Genomic DNA, 18,144 nt, shown 5'->3' with positions numbered 1-18,144 from the left:
CGTCACACAAATATGATTTATTTGAAAAGTGTTTTGATATCACAATCAGCAAGAGGATTTTTCAGGTTTCTGGAGTTATACAGTCCTTCTCTGAAACACTTCTATTCTCATCAAGGTCATTTGTTTGCCTATTTTTCTTGGATTAATGAGTTTAAAAATGAAATGGGGTAGACAATTTTACTTTTTGTTGTGTCCTCTTATTCAGATTCCCCGCATTCCTTATGCCATCAGGAAATTAACTCTTTCTATAAAAATGAAGAATTTTTATTATTTTTTGATTAATAATTTTTATTAATGTTTGATTAATTAATTTTTTATTAATAAGTTTTGAGAACTTGCTATCCATGGGACACTTGACATGTATTACCCCATTCAATCCTGTAATAGCCATGTGAAGTAGAGTTTATTATTATTATTATTATTATTATTGCCTTTAAAAGTTTTTTTTTAGTTGTAGGTGAACACAATATCTTTATTTTATTCATTTATTTTTATATGGTGCTAAGGATCCAACCCAGTGCCTCATACATTGCTAGGCAAGTGCTCCACCACTGATCTACAATCCCAGCCCTTTTATTGCCATTTTTCAGAGGAGGAAATGGAGATATTCAAATTGCTAAGTAAATTTGCCCCAAGGTAACCCTGCTGGTAGGTGGTGGGCTCAGGCAGTTAGATTTCAGAGCCTATACTTCTACCATAGACAGCACTGTTAAATTATAGAATCTAATATCCTCTAAAACTGTTCAAGGCTCCTGTATCCTTTAAACATATTTACTCTATTTTTGAGCATTCTGGCAAGACAGTTTGTGTCCTTTTGATCTATGATATAAAAACGAAAGTTAAAATAATAACTTTTATGTCTCAGAATTGACATTGGGTGGATTTAAAAGTCATTCTTGTATTGATAGTTAAAATGATATTCTATCCCCAGTCCTTTTTAGGACTAAAAAGAACTAAATTGCTGAGGCTAGCCTCAAACTTGCAAATCTCCTGCCTCAGCCTCCAGAGTCCCTGGGATTACAGGTCTGTCCGTGCTGCTACATGTGCAAAATTTACTATCTTTAATGCATTATTTTCCAATTCATATTGAAACTCTTAACAGTTAAATGTTTTAAGTTCTACATTAACATTTCTTGAGGTGATTTTTTTTTTTTTTTTTTTGGTGCTGGATTGAACCCAGGGCCTGGCACATACTAGGTTTATGCTTTATCACCTACCTGCCATTTTCAAGTGTGCCAGGTTGTTAGGGATCATTTTAGTTTCTTCATCAGGGTTTTAATACTAAAAATTATGAGCATTCTTAGAGTATGTATTTTTTATTTAATATGTAATATAAATTTGTTTTTCTCTCGTTGCCCATTAAATTGTAAACCTTGTTCAGGGCAGCCTCTACATTTCCTCCTTCCTTCTTATTTTAATATGTATTGAAACCTGCTTTCATCTTCCCATCTGACTTGCTGTGCCTTGATATCTTTCAGAGGTTGGTGGGAGTTCTGACCGATGCTTTAAACTCATACTTCTTGTGCTGGAATATAGTGCTTGCCTTTTTAATGATGTTAGGCCCATCCTAGACAAAGTACAGGCTTTCGAACCCATCTCTTGACAAATTAATGAGGAAGGAGTTTTTCAAACTTTAATTTTAGAAAATGAGATAACTTTTCCAAACTGTAATCTTTGGGAGGGTGTACAGAGAATTTACAAAGAAATCTGTTGAACCTGGCTCTACTATTAACTAAGCAGAGAGAAGGAATGACAAACTTCAAGTCTGTGAGAAACATACTGACTCACGTCTCATTTTGCTGATCTGTTACCCTAATGTACCGAGTGGAACCCTGAAAATTCTGGAATTATTTTATTCATTGCCTTGAGAGGAACAAAAGGAAGCAAGAAGGCAGAGCTGTGCAGAACTGGCAATTTGGCAGCTCCTCTTTTCACCCCTCCCCCCATGATCTTAACTATTTGACCCGATTAAACAGCTTTGGGATGGTAGCCAGACTTCTATATGCTCAGGAGGCCCCTGCACAGTGATTTAGTGCTTTAGAAGCCCCATTCGGGACTTTTCGGGGCACCGTGGCCCCTGGAAGACTGACTTCGCAGGAGTCTTCCAATTTTGTCAAGGGGTCGCCAGTGAAGAGTTGTCACTGACTTGAAGCAGACAGGCTCTTTGGATGCCTGGAGTCACGTAGGATTATTCATTAGCAAATTCTTTTCACCTTCTATCTAAGTAGTGAAAGGTGACGCGAGAATCTCTAGTGCCACTCCCCTGAAAGGGACTCTGGCAACACCCAGCCCAGGTTCTACAACTTCTGCCTAGTTCCTCGCTTTCTTAGTAGAGCGTTTCTAGAGTTGCCTTAAATCTTCCTTGTCCCTAAACCTAAAGGTCAGAGCGCCAGATCCCAGCCAGCTCTCCCGCGGGTCGGAGTCTGATCATTTCGGAAGTTTCTGGGGAGATTGGGGAACTTAAGTGGTGGTAGCAGGGGACCACGCAGAGTGACCACCGTGAATTACGTAACGAAATCTCTGGCTGCAGAAGAGACAGAGCCTAACATTGAGACATTCCAGGGGGAGGGGAGTTGCTGTCCTGGAGTCGCCAGGAACAGTGGCAGCAGTTCCAAGAAATCGAGAGAGGAAGGTGGCTGAGAGAAAGAAAACACTTCGGGAACAAGAATATTAAAAAGCCGCTGGACCCAGTGCATTAGCAAACGGCAGGACACGTGTAGTAATTTGTTAGAGGAAACGGCAGCCTTCCAACTTTTGCACTGGAACACGGGGATTTACCCTTCGGGGGATTAAAAGCGGTGATATGCCGAGCCAAATGCTAATGAATGGGATTCATTGGTTTGTTGGCAATTTGTAAATATTTCTGTCCAGGAGCGCAAACTCTCTGCAGTTATTTAGACAAGTAGAGACTCAAACCAATCTCGAATACTCTCCCGTGCATTTCCACTAGTCCCAGTCGGAAAAGGAGCTGCTAGCGCTGTACTTCCCCTTTAAGACCTGCTAGCTCTCGGGCTCTACAAAAGGGAGTGACCTCTGGGCTTTGACAGCTCCCCTAATAACTACCACCGCGAAGGCCCCGCCCACCTGGCGACCAGCCGCGCCGATTGGCCGGCGGGCCGGTATCCCGTGCTCTGATTGGCCCGCCGCTTCCCCTGAGCGAACCTTTAGAACTCTGAGACAGACAATATTCTGTTACATTGTAGCAAAATGGCGACTGTCATTCACAACCCCCTGAAAGCGTAAGTAAGACTAAAAAATGTACATATTCCGCGTGGTTTCAATATGAAAAAAAAGGCGCCTTCTGCGTGCCGAGCGCTGCCAATGCTCGGCGCTTGTAGGCGCTTCTAGCTGCGGCGGGGCTTCTCTCTTTTCTTTCTGCTCTTACTTCTTCATCTTCTTTTTTTTTCTCCCAGCGCGCAGAAATGTCAGGAGATGCAATTAACAAAAAGAAAATTGTTACAATTGTGTTCTACTTAATTGGGGGACCAAGACTGAGAGCGAGAGAGGGGTTACCAGCAGGAGAGCCAGGCGCTCCAGCGCTCTACAGCTCGGGGGGTCTTGGGCAGCTCGGGGATTGCACGGTCCCTCGAGTCCCCTAGCTCGCCGGGCGACGAGTGCCGCGCGGGCGACGGTCGAGCGGGGACCGAGCGCCGGGCAGGGGCTGTCTCGGTGCACTTGGCTGAGCCCTGGCCTCCGGAGCTCGAGGCCCCCGCCCCGCTGCTCGGACTGCCGGGGCGAGCGGACAAACCGCGGCGGCTCCGGAGTTTGCAGGGCGCTCTCTGCCTTCAGATCTCTGGCGGGGAGTTTGTGCAAACCTTCCGGAGTTGGGAGGACCGCGGGGGGAGCAGTGAGTCCCGGGAGCCCTGGGGCCCAGGTGGTTGCCCCGGGCTTTTCTGCCCTGGTGTTCCTGGATCGTGGAGGCGCTCCGGGCGGTCGCCGGTGTGTCTGCGTATTTGTGGACGAACTGGCTGTAGTAAATTAACGACTCGGGTTAACTTGGGGTTGATTTGGAGGCAGGGAAGCTGCAGGTCTTATGAATGGTGTTCTTGCCTCCTCTAGGTGAAAAGCCGAGGCCGGCGGAGAGGCGGTTTGGGGTTCCCCATCCGAGCAGGCAACGTCTGCTCCCGGCCAGAACTAGGGGCAGGTGCCTCTGGCCGCCTCGGGGAGACTTTGAGCGGACGCCCAGATCCCGGACAGAGGGGGGCGGGCTGGGCGAGGACTCGCGGGGGCCAGTCCCCGGGTCCCTATAGCCAATTCCTGCTTGCTTTCCTTCCTCCTGCTTTTCATCCTGGCTTCCTTCCTTCCTTCCAGTCGGGGGAACTGTTAAGCCACCAAGTCCTCTTGCGATCGCGGAGTCAGGGGCGGCTTCGGAAAACTAATGTCGCTGTGAAAGGGGTGCTATTGGCAGGGAGGTTGGCAGAGGGTGGCTCCCACTGAATCGCGGCGCTATGTGGGCTCCCGGGTCAGCGCCCCTTGGACCAGGGCTTCCCCGCCGGATGAAAGCCTCTGGCGAGGCGAGGGGGAGGTGCGGATGGGTGTTTGGTGCCGAATTCTTCCCTTGTGTGTGGCGGTTGTTGACCCTGCTTCTTTTAACTCCGCGCATCCGCGTCCTAACCCCGGGATCCTACTGGAGTTGAAAATCAGATTCGCACCGGGGCGGCGGTAGGGGGCATTCCTAACGCGAAAGAACGCTTAGGGAGAATCGGACGTGTTTACACCAGCTTATCTCCCACTAGTGATAAGGAACGGAGTAGGAATGTCCCAGGTCTCGGAGTATTAAGAGGACATTGGAAGCTGAGGCTGATCAGAGGGGAGCTCCTGGCTTCTGTTCTCGTTCGAAGCTCAGATACACTGCACTTGAACGCCACAGCGTTTCGCCCAGGAAAGAAAATGTTTTATGGCAGAATAAATGGGCGTAACTTCGCCGCATCCTTGCTCCTGGTCGCTCGCGCTGCCTCACCGCTGATGCTGTGAGTTTCTACCGAATCCACAGTTGATTTGCAATTCCCATATTTCCAGCCGAAATCAAAAGTCGGGCTAGTGCTACCTGGTAAACTCAAGTTAGATCTATTTCGCATGTGCGCCGTGTTTCCTACTGGGAAAGCCATACCCTTGTTGCCCGGGAGCCGGCTTTACGCGCGGGCGGGCGCAATATCTCTACGCTCCAGTGTTCCCTTGCTCGCTCCACTTTTTTTTTTTTTTTTTTTTTTGGACCACAGAAGGGTGCGTGTTTGGGGAGGGTGGAGTAAGGAACGGAGAAGCGGGAAGAAGGTGGCCAGATCCTGGCCGGTTAGTGGGATTAGTTCTGAATTATACTTGTACTTTGTATAATTAGAAACAGTTGCTGTGTGATGTATTTGTAATTCTGTATTGACACACGCTAGCGCACACACAACACCCCTGCCTGCTTTTTCTAGGTGGGAGTTGAGTGGTCATTTATAATTAGCTGTCCCTTTTTGCGTCCCAACCCCTTTCCCTGGGGGTGAGGGGTGTAAACAATACCACCACCCCCACAGCCCAGCTTTTTGCGCCCTGAACGGTTTTTAAACTCCTTACGTAGGAGCACACACGTTGTTATTGGGAGACCAACACCATCTGCCTTTATTTTATAAAAACAACTTGTTTAATAAAACATCTTATATTTTTCATTTGTTTTTAGAAGTTGCTGATCAGGAAACAAAACACACGTGAATAAATTATGCATGGGATAAATTAGAACAAAGCGCAGAGACACATCAAGCCGAAGGGATGGATGGTGGTGCAGGGAGGAGGGGGAGCCGGGAGGATGGTTTGGAGCGCTATGTTTTTATCCTCATGTGTCCCTCCTGACAATGAAACAGAGCTCAACGACATTAGCATTTTCTCTGTGTGCCTTCTGAGTCTCCCCCTCCTTTAAAGGAAAAAAAAAAAAAAAAAAAAAAAAAAAGCCCAATACCACCGTCGCCCCCTGCAGAAACTGGTCACACAAAGGTTTTTTCTAGGATCGGGATAAAGTAGTGTTAGTTACAGTGTCAGCGAGAGACGTGCTCAGGTTTCCTGCAACACCTATGTAGAGCTCTGTCTACTCTAAGTATGGACTATTTTTCATTATACTAGCTTTTTCCATGTGGGACATTCAATAATATAATGATCTGGGGGCAGTTGGATGGCACAATTTGACCCCCTTAGCTTTGGGGGGGTCTTCCTTAAGGCCCCAAGCTCCTGAAGCTACATCTCCTTTTTTTTAATTTTTATTTTTTTAGCAGTTTGGTTTTTCTTCCTGGCTGTCTTTGATCTCCCCTCAACTCCCTTTCTTTCTCCTCCTTGTTGTACCCTGCACCCCCTTGCTCTCTGAAGCTGACAGCCTAGCTGCTCTTTCTGTTGTGCCTTTAACATCTTATTACTGCCCAACAGGGTGTTAGAGGCAGAAAAAGGAGCTGCCTGGACTGATCAGATCACAAAGGGGACGCAGCAGGTGGCCCCATAACCAGGCGGTCACATCTGGACAAATAGAATTTAAAAGCACCAATGGACACGTATGATGTGTAAATGTGTATGACGTGTTATTTAATTTAGCAACTACATTATCTGAGCAAAGATGTGTGAGTCAACCTCACTTCTTACACACATAAGCAGGCAAGAGATATATAAAGAAATGAACACAGGTAGGTAACATGAATATGAATTTGACAAAGGTTTGTGTATAAGTTAGTGGCATAGCATGTTGTATTCTGATTGATTTCTGCATACCAAGGAACAATGCTTTCAATATAAGTTTTAATCTTTGTATTCTAGTTTAGGAGAATCACCTTCCCCCAAATCTGTAGACAGCACTTTAAACAACTTACTCTTTTAGTAAGTTATCAAAACTCTGGTTTGTATGCACTTAACTGGGAATGTCTGCCACCTTCTGCCAGATTTGATTATGCACATATGTATCTATTATTATAAGTGCCTGCTTAGGAAAGAATAACTGTGATTATGATTTAATTATTCTGTAGGAACCAATAGGGGTTTACTTCAAGTTAAGTATTTCTTTATAAAGAATGAGACAAGAAAGCTATTTGGTCAGGTTTGTAACTGTGAAATACATAAACCTAATTTCACCCACACTATTTTTTGTAAAGAGTCACCCTTACTTGGAGGTATGTGTTGATATCCCTGTTTTGTTATTGAGGAGCCAGCTTTGAGAGGAGTAAATATACTTACTTAGCCAAGATCAGAGCTAGTCACGTGTGTGGCTGGACCTCAACTCTTCATCTCTTCATCCATTCACTCATCTGGATACAGTGTATTCTAAGCTAGAGTGTTTTTTATGCATATGAAAGTTAGAAAATGGACCTCATTCTTGCTGTGGCAACCAGTTTAGATCTTCCCAGAGGAAGGGGTAGGGTCCACATTCCTGGTCCTAATCTCTTGGCTGTTTGGGATGAGTATTGTGGGTAGGTCCTAGCTGGAGAGCAGTGGGATCGGGACTTTGTGAACTTGTAGTCTTTTATGCACATTTTTTTTTAGCTCTTTATGGGAAAGGACCCTCAGATATTTCAAACCAACAGATGCCTGGGAACCACCTTCTCCATCTGCTTCAGGTTGCCACAGTAAAAAAGCCCTCAGTTCTCTAAACTTTATTAGCACACATTATTTTTTCCACGGGATGAATATCTTGTTTTGATGCGATACCCATAAAGGAGATTAATTTCTGCTAGGACCCGAGTGGAGGAATTGTCACAGAGAAGACCTCCGAAATAGCCTCGCCTGCAGACCTCCTGGGCGACATATGAGATTGCCAGTGGAATGGGAGCGGCCCAGACCCAAAAGGTGGGCTGGAATTCAGGGGCGACTTTTGCTGGACATGTCTCATCCTCCTCTGACTTTTTGGAATCATGCAGGTAGCTGGATTTTGGATACATCTGAGAAAGACCACAATGTCTCAAGCTGTTTCAGAGCCTTCTGTTCACATCAATCCAAAAAAGAAAAAAACAAAAAACAAAAAAACGAAAACAAAGTCAGCATGTTTTGTTTTGAGAATGGAAACTGAGGCTGATGTTTCGTGTTTTGAAGTGCTGTGGTGCTGAATGCGTGGTGGTCGTGGGGTCTGGGTCCTAAAAAGGTTCCAGAATCCAGGTCTGTTTATTATTCCAACCTCTGCAAAGTAACTTTTGTGGTTTTTGAGTGTTTTGAAAGTCACTAGAAGACAGAAACGGAGCCAAATGTGGCAAACCTCTGGCCAAGAAAATCCCACAACCAACTGAAATATTTTTTACCCAACCACGATTTTCCATCAGGAGTCTTATGTAAGCATGACCCTAGTTTTAAGTAGTCTTTAAATAAGAAGGTATTTAACAAGAAAAGATAAAAGAGTGGCCTGGGGGGTGGGGAGGGAGGATGGATGAGTGGATAAAACCACTGTGTGGCCTGAAACGCTGAAAAGATGATTGTTTAACTGCAGAAGAGGCTGATATTATGACCCCTGACAAGTTCCAAAGTTTTCTAGTGGTCGGAGTGATGGAGGGGAGAGGAGGTGTGGTAGTGTTTTCGTGATTTGTTTTTCTTAGTGGTCCAGTTACTGGTGTTTCACAGTCTGTCAAACCATATGGATGAATGGGGCTGGCATCATAAAACTGTCACCGAGGGAAAGTTTTTGAAGCCTGTGATTTGCATTAGAGTTTGAAAAGCAGTGGTTTAAAGGTGTTGGTGGGGGAGGGGTGGGGGAAGGACATCCAGAGTGTGGAGAATTTCTCGGGTGTGTGTTTGTGAATAGTAGTAGTGGCGGGTTAGTGGCAAGGGAGGAGAGGGAGGCTTGAGGTGCTTGGGAAGGCTGAGCTTCAGGGGCTATGTTTGGAAGCAGGGAGGGACAAGGGGATTAGGCTCAGAGCTCCTAATAATGGGGTTCGAATAGCCCACATTGAGTCTTCCACCACCCAGGCCTTGGTTATGAACCTGGGGAACAATAATGGCACATGTCCAATCTCCCTTTTACCCCTTCTCCTCCCTCCCTGAATCTGGGGACTGTGGTCATCTCAGGTTGCTGTGAAATGATGAGTTTTTGTTGTTATTCACCTTGAAAATCTGCTGTTTGTATTATCTGCTATTGAAAGCTCTACCAGAAAGTATTTTCCATCCTTAAACTTTCACCTGCCACCAGCGGGTTCCTGTCTCAAACCCTGTTCCCCTTCTGGGTTCATTTCTCATCAGCAGCTGGTCTCTTGTAGCTGTGGTGACTTGGGAGTAACGGAGGAGAAACAGTTCAGGGAGAGGAGTCCAGAGCCTGGAGACCTGCTCCTAGCCCTACTGCCGACTTGCTCTGGGATTTTGGATTGTCTGAGCTTTGTATATTCCTTGTCTTTAAGATGAGGAGAATGAACCAGGTATGGTGGTGCACACCTATGATCCAGTAAGTGACTCTGAGGCAAGAGGATTGCAAGTTCGAGGCCAGCCTCAGCAACTTAGGAAACAAAATAAAAAGGGTTGTGGGGTGTAACTCGGTGCAATCCCAGTACTGTGTATATGAATGGTAGAGTGGATAGATGAAGAGGATGTACTTTGATTGCCAAACTTCCTTTCAAGTCAAAAACTTCCTGGCTGTTTTTGTGGTTGATTAGGACAGGGAGGACAGTTAGCTGTCAGAGTTCTAATTTTTTCTATTCTTTCTGTTTTCTTTTCTTTTTCTTTTTTCCTTATGGTGTTGGGTATTGAATCCAGGGCCTTGTGCATGCTAGGCAAATGCTGTGCCACAAGCTTTATCTCCAACCCCTTATTCTTATTGTAAAAGTGTGGCTCTCAAGGGAAGTTATAAGACTGGGGGACTCTTGCAGTTTCCTCTTGTCTGCTCCAGTCTTGCCACATGATGCTCCCACTTGGGGTTCTAACCTGGATGGAAATTCCTGAACCAGATGGCAGATTCTTTTTAGAATGTGGGCTTTTCTTTTGATTCTTCCTTTCTCATTAGCACCCCAGCCAGAGTCTGGTGAGAGAAGATAGAGGAGTCGCAAGGCCAGTTGGCCTATTTTGATGTTTAAAAGTACTCAGATAGTGTTTTTAGTTGTGAAAAAGACTGGGATTACTGAGGACATTTGTCTTCTTCCTCCTCCTCTTCCTTCTTCTTCAAGCATTTGGGGAGGGAACTGGGGTGTAGCTCAGTGGTAGAGTACTTGCCTAGCATGTGTGGAGGGAGAAGGGAACTGAAGTCTAGCCAATCTTCTAGATTTCATTTAGCTACAATCTCTCTGGCTTCCTCTTTCATTGTGATACCTATCCCAGTTAATGCAGAAATAAAATGCTTATTTATCTTCTATTTGGGAAGCTGCATGATCCTGGCTGTTGAATGAGCTGAAGTTAGTTGACCTGTAATGATGTCTCACTGAGCATCCTCTAAGGTACCCTGTGCTATTGCTGGAGAAATGAAGGCACCCAGCAGACACAGGGGCTCCCTAGCACTTGCGTCAGTATCTGCAGTGTCTAGATTGGAAATCACTGCCGCCCCTTCATTGACATGCCTCCAGAACATCCCAGATTCCACTGAGGGATTATTATCAGTCTTTTCTTTGCTTGAAAACTCCCTTGGCAATTTTATGCAAGTCTAAAGAAGGAAGACGGGATTGCAAAATCCATCAGAGAATGCACAGAAGCCGGTGTGTAATTGCTGAGACTTACACCTAAAGAGAAACCACAATGGTCACCCTGCTCTTTGGCAGAAAGAGGCATCCCCTTCATTTAAAAGAATCTTGGTAAGATATGCATAACACAAAATGTACCATTTTAGCCATTTTAAGTGTACAATTCAGTAGCATTAAATAGACTTGTAATGTGGTGCAACCATCACCAGTATTTCTAGAATATTTATTTATTTATTTATTTATTTAGGTACTGGGGATCCAATCCAGGGCCTTGTGTGTGCTATGCAAGTGCTCTATCATTGTGCTACATCCCCAGTCCACCCATCCTGTTAAACGTTATTTTTGAGGCAGGGTCTTCCTAAGTTGCCCAGGCTAGTCTTGAACTTGTGATCCTCCTACCTCAGCCTCCCCAGCAGCCAGGATTACAGATGTGCATGCGCCCAGTTCATGTCTAAAGCATTTTCATCATTCCAAACGGAAGCTCTGTATATACTCATGAAACAACAACTCCCTGGGCTGAGGGTGTAACTCAGTGGTAGAGAAAGTGCTTAGCGTGCATGAGGCTTGTGTTTGACTCCCAGCACCAAAAACAAGTAAGCAAACAAACAAAAACTTCCCCATTCTCTATTTCCCACAGCCCCTAGTAAGCACCATTTTGCTTTCTGTCTGTGACTTTGCCTAATCCCAGTATTTCATATTAGTGGAATCCTACAATATTTGTCCTTTGTGTCTGGCTTATTTCATTTAGCACAATATCTTCAAGAGTCATATTGTAGCACATATCAAAGCTTCATTTCTTTTCATAGCCCTTGTGTGTGTGTGTGTGTGTGTGTGTGTGTGTGTGTGTGTTTGTGTATACCACATTTTGTTTATCTATTAATGGACACTTGGGTCAATTCCACCTTATGGCCATCGTGAATAAAGTTGCTATGAATATTGATGTACAAGTATCTGAGTCTGTTTTCAATTCTTTTGGGTAGAGGTGTAGGTTCACTTCATTTTTGAACTCTAAAATTTAGAGGTTAAAATTCTAAATAGTACATTAACCCCCACCATATAAAATTAAAATAGTGCTAATAGCATTATAGAATTCAACTTCTTCACCATCCCTTCTGATGTATCACTGTTTTTGGGGGGGGTAAATATGCCAGGAAATGGGAACCCAGAGACTCTCCTATCCTCAGACATAAGGATTGCTTTTCCCCTTGGCCCACCTTTCCATGAGGGCGAGGACTTCTTGTGGGGTTCAGGGCTTGGCTGGGGAGGTCCCGGGGGTTAAGCATTGGTAGTTTACCTGGTGAGCTTGGAGTGAGGTTCCCTGTCCACACGGAGGCGTGTTACCTGGCAATAGGGGCAGGAGGGTGGGACTACTTGGGATGTCAGGATAGCTTGAGTCCAGCGCAATACGGGAGAATACCTGAGGCCAGGTTTGTCTTTCCACACAGTGAGGAGAGCCTGCCTTTCCTTCCTTCTTTTTTACCCTGCCCAAGCCCTGTTTACTCAAGGCTCAAAAGAAATAAGACATGCAAAAACAATTCAGAAGGAGGAAAACTACAAATGTGAAGTGACTGGGAGAACTAAAAAAGTTTTCTGTAGCTGACTGAGACCTTTTTGGAGAGTCACTGAAACCTAATCTATTAAACATTATTTTAAAGATTGAAATGAAAATAAATGAAACATTTCTGGCATCACATATCAGGTCCAGTCATGGTTTCTCAGGAAATGCAAAACTGCTCACCCAGCCACGTGTCAATAGCTCTGGGATTTCAGGGGGATTTTCCCATTGCTTGGGTTGGAAATAGGTGAGCAGACAAGCTCTAGGGAATCCCTCATTTTACTTCCCACGTCAGCCCTGAGCTGAGTCCACAAGGAGAAGCTCAAGGGGCAGAGAGAAATGTTTCTATGTGAACTTGAGCTTGGATCCGCTGCCAGTCTCTGACTTGTCCTTGCACCAAGATGACCAAGGTGAACTGGAGTTTGGATCTGCTAATGAACGAGGAGTGTGAACTGTTGACTAACGGAGGCCAGTGGCGAGACTGGATTCTTTATAGAAAAGTAGACTATGGAGAACATTCTGGTGGGGCTCAGACCTGGGAATTACCAGGTCATGTCTTGGTTGCCAGCTTTGGAAATGCTTCCGATTCAATCTTGCTACAAAGTGACAATACTCCTTTACTTTAGGAGGCGGATGTAGCAAAAAGCCAGCCATCCCCTGTAATCCTCAACCAACAACTCTCTTCACCTCTTTATTTGCAGGCAGTTGAGGCCACTTTGGAACTTCCTGCCCCTCAGAACCTAGAAGTAACCTCCCTTCCTGCATCTAGAAGCTTCTACTCCCAGAGAGGCCACTAGTCTGTCAATTTCTCTTTCTAGACCCTTGCTCTTTGGCAGGGCAAAGCAAGTGCTTGTAAACCAGGGAGGTGGACTGCTCCCTAGGCCTCTCCCAGGGAAACCACTGTGTTTGGGAGGGGGTGGGGAGGGGGAGGCACCGTTGTGCTGGAGATGGGGGAGGGCAGGGTGGATGGGGCAGTGGGAGTGGAGAGAATATATTCTCTCCTGCTAATTATTTTCCCTGAGGACTTAGCCAATGCAGAACCATCTATTATCGTGGGAGCGCTCTATGGTGGTTCTGCCTGTGATGAATGCTAAGTGGAAAACAAGCAAGAAAAATTAACAGGCGGCTGCTTCTGTCCACCTAATTAAAATGCATATCCAAATGCATAATTCCTTATGTTTGCCCATGCACACACTCCCCTTCCAATCCCAATTCTATAGAGGAGAAAAAAACCCACTTTCTCCCAAACATTTCTCTTGATTATGTTTTCATCAAGGAAGAACTGAGGGTTTCCCTTCGACTAGAGAAGGATACGCTCTTTGACCATTTCTAAAAATCCTTTTTTCCCTCTTTTACTTAGATGGGACCCCCAAATTCTGAGCTGCTTTTCATTTAAATTAAAAACCCAAACTTTATTTGATTGTAGAAAAATAAGGAAAGGAAAAAAAAAAGTGTCCCCATTTTTGCTGACCTTTCAGTTTTGTGTTAACAGTCTGGTGTGGATCAGCAATGGAAATGTTGAAGGTCTTCTCTATTCCTTTCCCTGATGAGCACTGTTTTCCCAGTTCCCTGCTACCCCCAATAAAAACCAAGCTTTTGGAGAGAGATTTTAGCAGTCAAAGATGCATCTACCTTTGCAGATCAGGTACAGAGAAAAAGCCCAGAAGCTTCTCATTTGGTGGTGGTATATCAGAGATGCTGGACGCGGCAGCCCCGAACCTGGGTGAACTTAAACATGATACCTCTTCATCCTTATTCTTTCCTGCTCTTCCATCTGCCCAGCTGATCATTTTCTCCCTCTACAAAGAACAACTTTATTCAAGTCATAAAATATTTAATAAAACATGAAACTTCAGTCACTGTGTTCAGTTCCCGTCACAGCCACCTCTGTGGCGGAACCCCCTCCCCGGCCAGCCTGCCCCTCCCGGAGCCCCTGGCCTGCCCTCCGCAGCAGCCCCAGCTGTTGATATATCAGGGCTGGCCGCTCAGCAGTGCATGGAGATTGCTTTTAATTAACTCTCTTCATTTTTCCCAATCTTCAGGGAGCAGCAGCCATTTAATGATTTTAATATTTTATCTGGATTTATATCCGCCTTATTTGTTGTTTGACTTCCGCATTTGTTCTTCCTGAATTGCTTCCATACTGATATATTTATTTGCCTCTTCCCTTGCCCCCAAGACCTTTCCAGAGAAGGGGTGATGGAGTCCCAAGAAGGCCATCTTCCCAAGCTTCTTCACCTGCCCAGTGTTGGCTTATGTGATGGTTTGGGTTGGAAACATTGTCATAGGAAACCCAGTCTCATCTGACTCTTGGCTGAAGGAGTTTCTGAGCTTTTCATTAAAAAAAAAAAAAAATCTGAATTTTAGAAACTGAGGCCTCTGTGCCTCTTTTTGTGTTTGCAGACGTCAAGGAGTGTGCTGCCCTGAGAGTTGGTTAAAAGAGGTCTACCATCCTGCTCATCCCAACCTTAAAATCCAAAGGTTTTGTCTTTCTGTCTGTTTGTTTATTTATTTATTGAATGAGTCTTGCTAGGTTACCCAGGCTGGCCTAAACCAGTGAGGCTCAAGCAATCCTCCTGCCTCAGCCTCCTGAGTAACTGGGACTGTAGGTGAGCACCACTATGCCGGGCACAGTGGGCTTTCTGGAGCTGCTGTGCAATGGTGGCTTTAAGGCAGAGCTGGATGGCAAGTCTTCATGCCGCTCTCAGTGTCTGTGGGTAGGACTGGGATCTGCTCCGCAACTACTTGGAAGTGTACCTGTTGGCATGATCTAAAAGAGGAAGCGAAGGGGCTCCCTGAAGCTGCCTCTCCTTCAGCCCTCAGTTCCCCTCTCCTGCCTTCTTCTCAGTGGCAGGCATATGGCACCCCTGCCCAGCCAACTTCCCCTCCTGGCCTCTTTTGGTTCGCAAAGTCTGTGCTTTTCCCCAGCAGTTCCAGAGAGGTCCAGAAGACTGGCTTACGTGGGAGCCAGTTTTCAGAGCCAACATGTCCACAAAATGCCCTTTTGGCATCTTGGTTTGGTGATGTGTCTTCAGGGTTACCTGTTGCTAGGCAACTGCCAACTAAAGTTTGAGCCCTATCTGGGGACCGCAGTGAATTGCCCTCAGTGACTTGTATCCACATTTAAGGACTTCAATTTGCAGTATTGGCTCTGGGAACAGGAGGCTGGAAAGACGTTCTTCTCTGTGCCCTAGGGAGAGAAGTATTGGTTTTTAAAATCTGGCCCGGTGCCTGGCGCACAGTCAGAACCCACAGATGTTTGTTTGGGTGATGAAGACCTGGAAACCTACATACCCTGTCTGGGTTGGTACTGAGTTACATGCAGGAGACCAGGGGTTTGTGGGGGGATGGTTTCTACAGTGCACTCCAGTGTTCACTGTGCTATTGGATGTTACTTTTTCAGCAATCCCAGACCCCTTCATAAAACTTATAAAAGTTGTGGATCATCTCCCAGAACAAAAAATATTCCTAGGGCTGGGTGTGGTGGTGTATGTCTGTATCCCAGTGGCTCTGGAGGCTGAAGCAGGAGGATCGCGAGTTCAAAGCCAGACTCAACAATTTAGCGAGGTCCTGAGCAACTCATTGAGACCCTGTCTCTAAGTACAATATAAAAAAGGGCGGGGATGTGGTTCAGTGGTTGAGTGCCCCTGGGTTCAATCCCTGGTACCAAAAAAAAAAAAAAAGGGCACTTAGGTACGAACCTCGACACAGCCCTCGAGAAGCCCACCTGTGGGTGCCCTACAGGTGCCCAACTCCAGGGCAAGCACCTGAGTGTGAGAGATGTGGATGAATTTGTCATTCTGAAAGGATGCTTCATCTCCCTGCTCAGAGGTAGAACACTTATCCTTTGCATGTCGTCTCACTGAAGTGCCTGTGACTCCCATAGGCGGGTGGTTTGAGTGACCTGCAGCCCCAGCCTGACCCCTGGATACACATCTGCTACTCATCTCCAGACATCTCCCGGGTGCAGCCCTTGCTGACCCTCAGGCAGTACTGGTCACAGCTGCCCTGGCCCTGCAGTCTGGGCGAACTCTTCTCTTAAGTACAGAAGTGCTTGACTGTGGTTGGTTACAGCGGAAGGCTCTGGAAAGCAGGGCAGTGGCACCTGTGCCTTTCTCTCCCTAGGGCCTAACCTAGGAGACATTTAATAAATATGTGTGGAGTGACCGAGTGAATGAAGCCAGCAGGCAGGCACACGGCTCTGCACTCCGAAATTTGTCCTTAGGGTTGACATGCTTCTCATTCTCTCCTTTAATGGCAGGAATTTGGAAAAAGGCAGCAAAATTTCTCCCCAAAGATTCTTCAATTTCAGGTGTCAGAAAACTTACCTGCGTTTAGGACGCACAGCTGTGGTACAGACAACGTCACTCATGCTGACCACTTGTTTCTTTCTTTCCTTTGGTACCAGGGATGGACCCCAGGGACGCTTAACCACTGAGCCACATCCCCAGCCCTTGTTTATATTTTATTTTGAGAAAGGGTCTCGCTAAGTTGCTGAGGTTGGCTTTGAACTCATGACCCTCCTGCCTCAGCCTCCCAAGCCGCTGGGATTACAGGTGTGCCCCACCGCGCTCTGCCTAACCCCTTGTTTCTTGACCATTTCATCCTTGTAGATTGAAACAGCTTGGCTTTCCCCTTTGGTCTTGAGAAGTAAAGACAAACCCTTTTTCTTTGCCTTCTGTTAGGGAATAAGTAACCTAGGGTTTGAAAATGGCTACCCATAAATTAACTACATTTATCTCTTTTTGTAATGCTGGGGATCAAACCCAGAGCCTTGTGCATGCTAGGCAAGCACTCTACTACTGAGCTTTATCCCCAACCCTGTTTTTGTTTTTTAAGGTAGAGAAGACCTGCATGTCTAATGCAGACAGCTTCATTGGACAATGAAATAAAAAACATGTCCTGGGGTCACAACAGTACCTTTCTTTCTCATTTTGGGAGGGACACTGGTCTGTCACCATAATCTCTTCATGTCCTCTTTCTGTGCTATATCACCCTCCAACCCTTTCTGGGCGGGGGACTATTTGGAAGAAGGTACCACTCTGGAAAGGCCTGGTTCTCTGTCTGAAGGAAGAGGAACACCTGAGAAGGAGAGTTACATTTTAGATCCTGGTCTGCTAGGTCTCCTTCAATGTGGAAAGCCAGAGGGAAAAGGAAAACTGCTGACGCAGCACAAAATATGGGCTGGAGTAGCAGAACTGTACGAATACGTTTGTCAGTTCAGAAAGGTCAGGTTGCGTGAGCACCTATTCTCAGAGGTAACTCTCCCCAGTCCCAGCACATAATCCTTCAGCATGGAGGGTGCGCACAGGGCTGTCCGGTTCCCCGTGCTCATTTCCTTTCTGGGCAGCCATCCCAGTATAACAGATACTTATACATATTCTGTCCTCATTTTGTCTAATTACACACATCTCTGGGGGATGGGAAACAGGTTTGGACCATTCAATTTTAGGTCAGTTATGCACAGGGTAACTGGGATGAACATGGGTCTATGGAGTTCTGTGAAATTTGGAAAGTTCCCAGAGTTCCCTGGCCCAGAGCACACGAGGGGACATGACTGGCCATCTTGAGGGCTGGAGTCCTAGCCAGTGTCAGGAGAGGGATGGAGCCTGGCTGGTGCGTGAGTCTTAATTTCATTACCTTTCTGAGACCTAGCTAACTCTTGATATCCTTGAAGCAATAGGACTCTTGTTTTATTATTTAAGGTTCTGCCAAACTGAGAGGGCCCCGTAGTATTGATCTCTCTGGACAACATTCTTTCTCACTCTTTACCTGCTTAGAATTTCTCTTTACTGAGAAATACAGAACAAAAGAGGCTCTGATTGATGAAACAATTGCCCCAAGTGCCTGTCTCCTTTGCTACCCGGATGAACTGGTTTGGACAACATAACTTTATTTTTTCCCCTTCTTTTCTCTTTTTGTGATTTGAACCCAGGTGTGCTTTACCACTGTGCTATACCCCAGCCCTTTTTATTTTTTCTTTTGAGACAGGGT

At 45.8% G+C, this 18,144-nt stretch overlaps 1 protein-coding gene across 2 annotated transcripts in view; it reads left to right on the top strand.

The window, feature by feature from the left end:
• Positions 1-3,169: 3,169 nt before the first annotated feature.
• Positions 3,170-18,144, top strand: part of Dpf3 (double PHD fingers 3) — a 245,550-nt gene continuing 230,575 nt past the window's right edge. For both annotated transcript variants that reach the window (XR_007107004.1, XM_047539004.1), the window contains exon 1: positions 3,170-3,239. Coding sequence is in view for 1 of the 2 variants with exons in the window: in XM_047539004.1 (XP_047394960.1) it covers positions 3,208-3,239 (32 nt within the window). In the remaining variant the exon portion in view is untranslated. The remainder of the gene's footprint in view (positions 3,240-18,144) is intronic.

The sequence above is a fragment of the Sciurus carolinensis genome, chromosome 2, assembly GCF_902686445.1.
Source record: "Sciurus carolinensis chromosome 2, mSciCar1.2, whole genome shotgun sequence".
NCBI classification, from domain to species: Eukaryota; Metazoa; Chordata; class Mammalia; order Rodentia; family Sciuridae; genus Sciurus; species Sciurus carolinensis.
The sequence above is the reverse complement of the archived record's forward strand: the minus strand, read 5'-3'. Positions and strand labels throughout refer to the sequence as shown.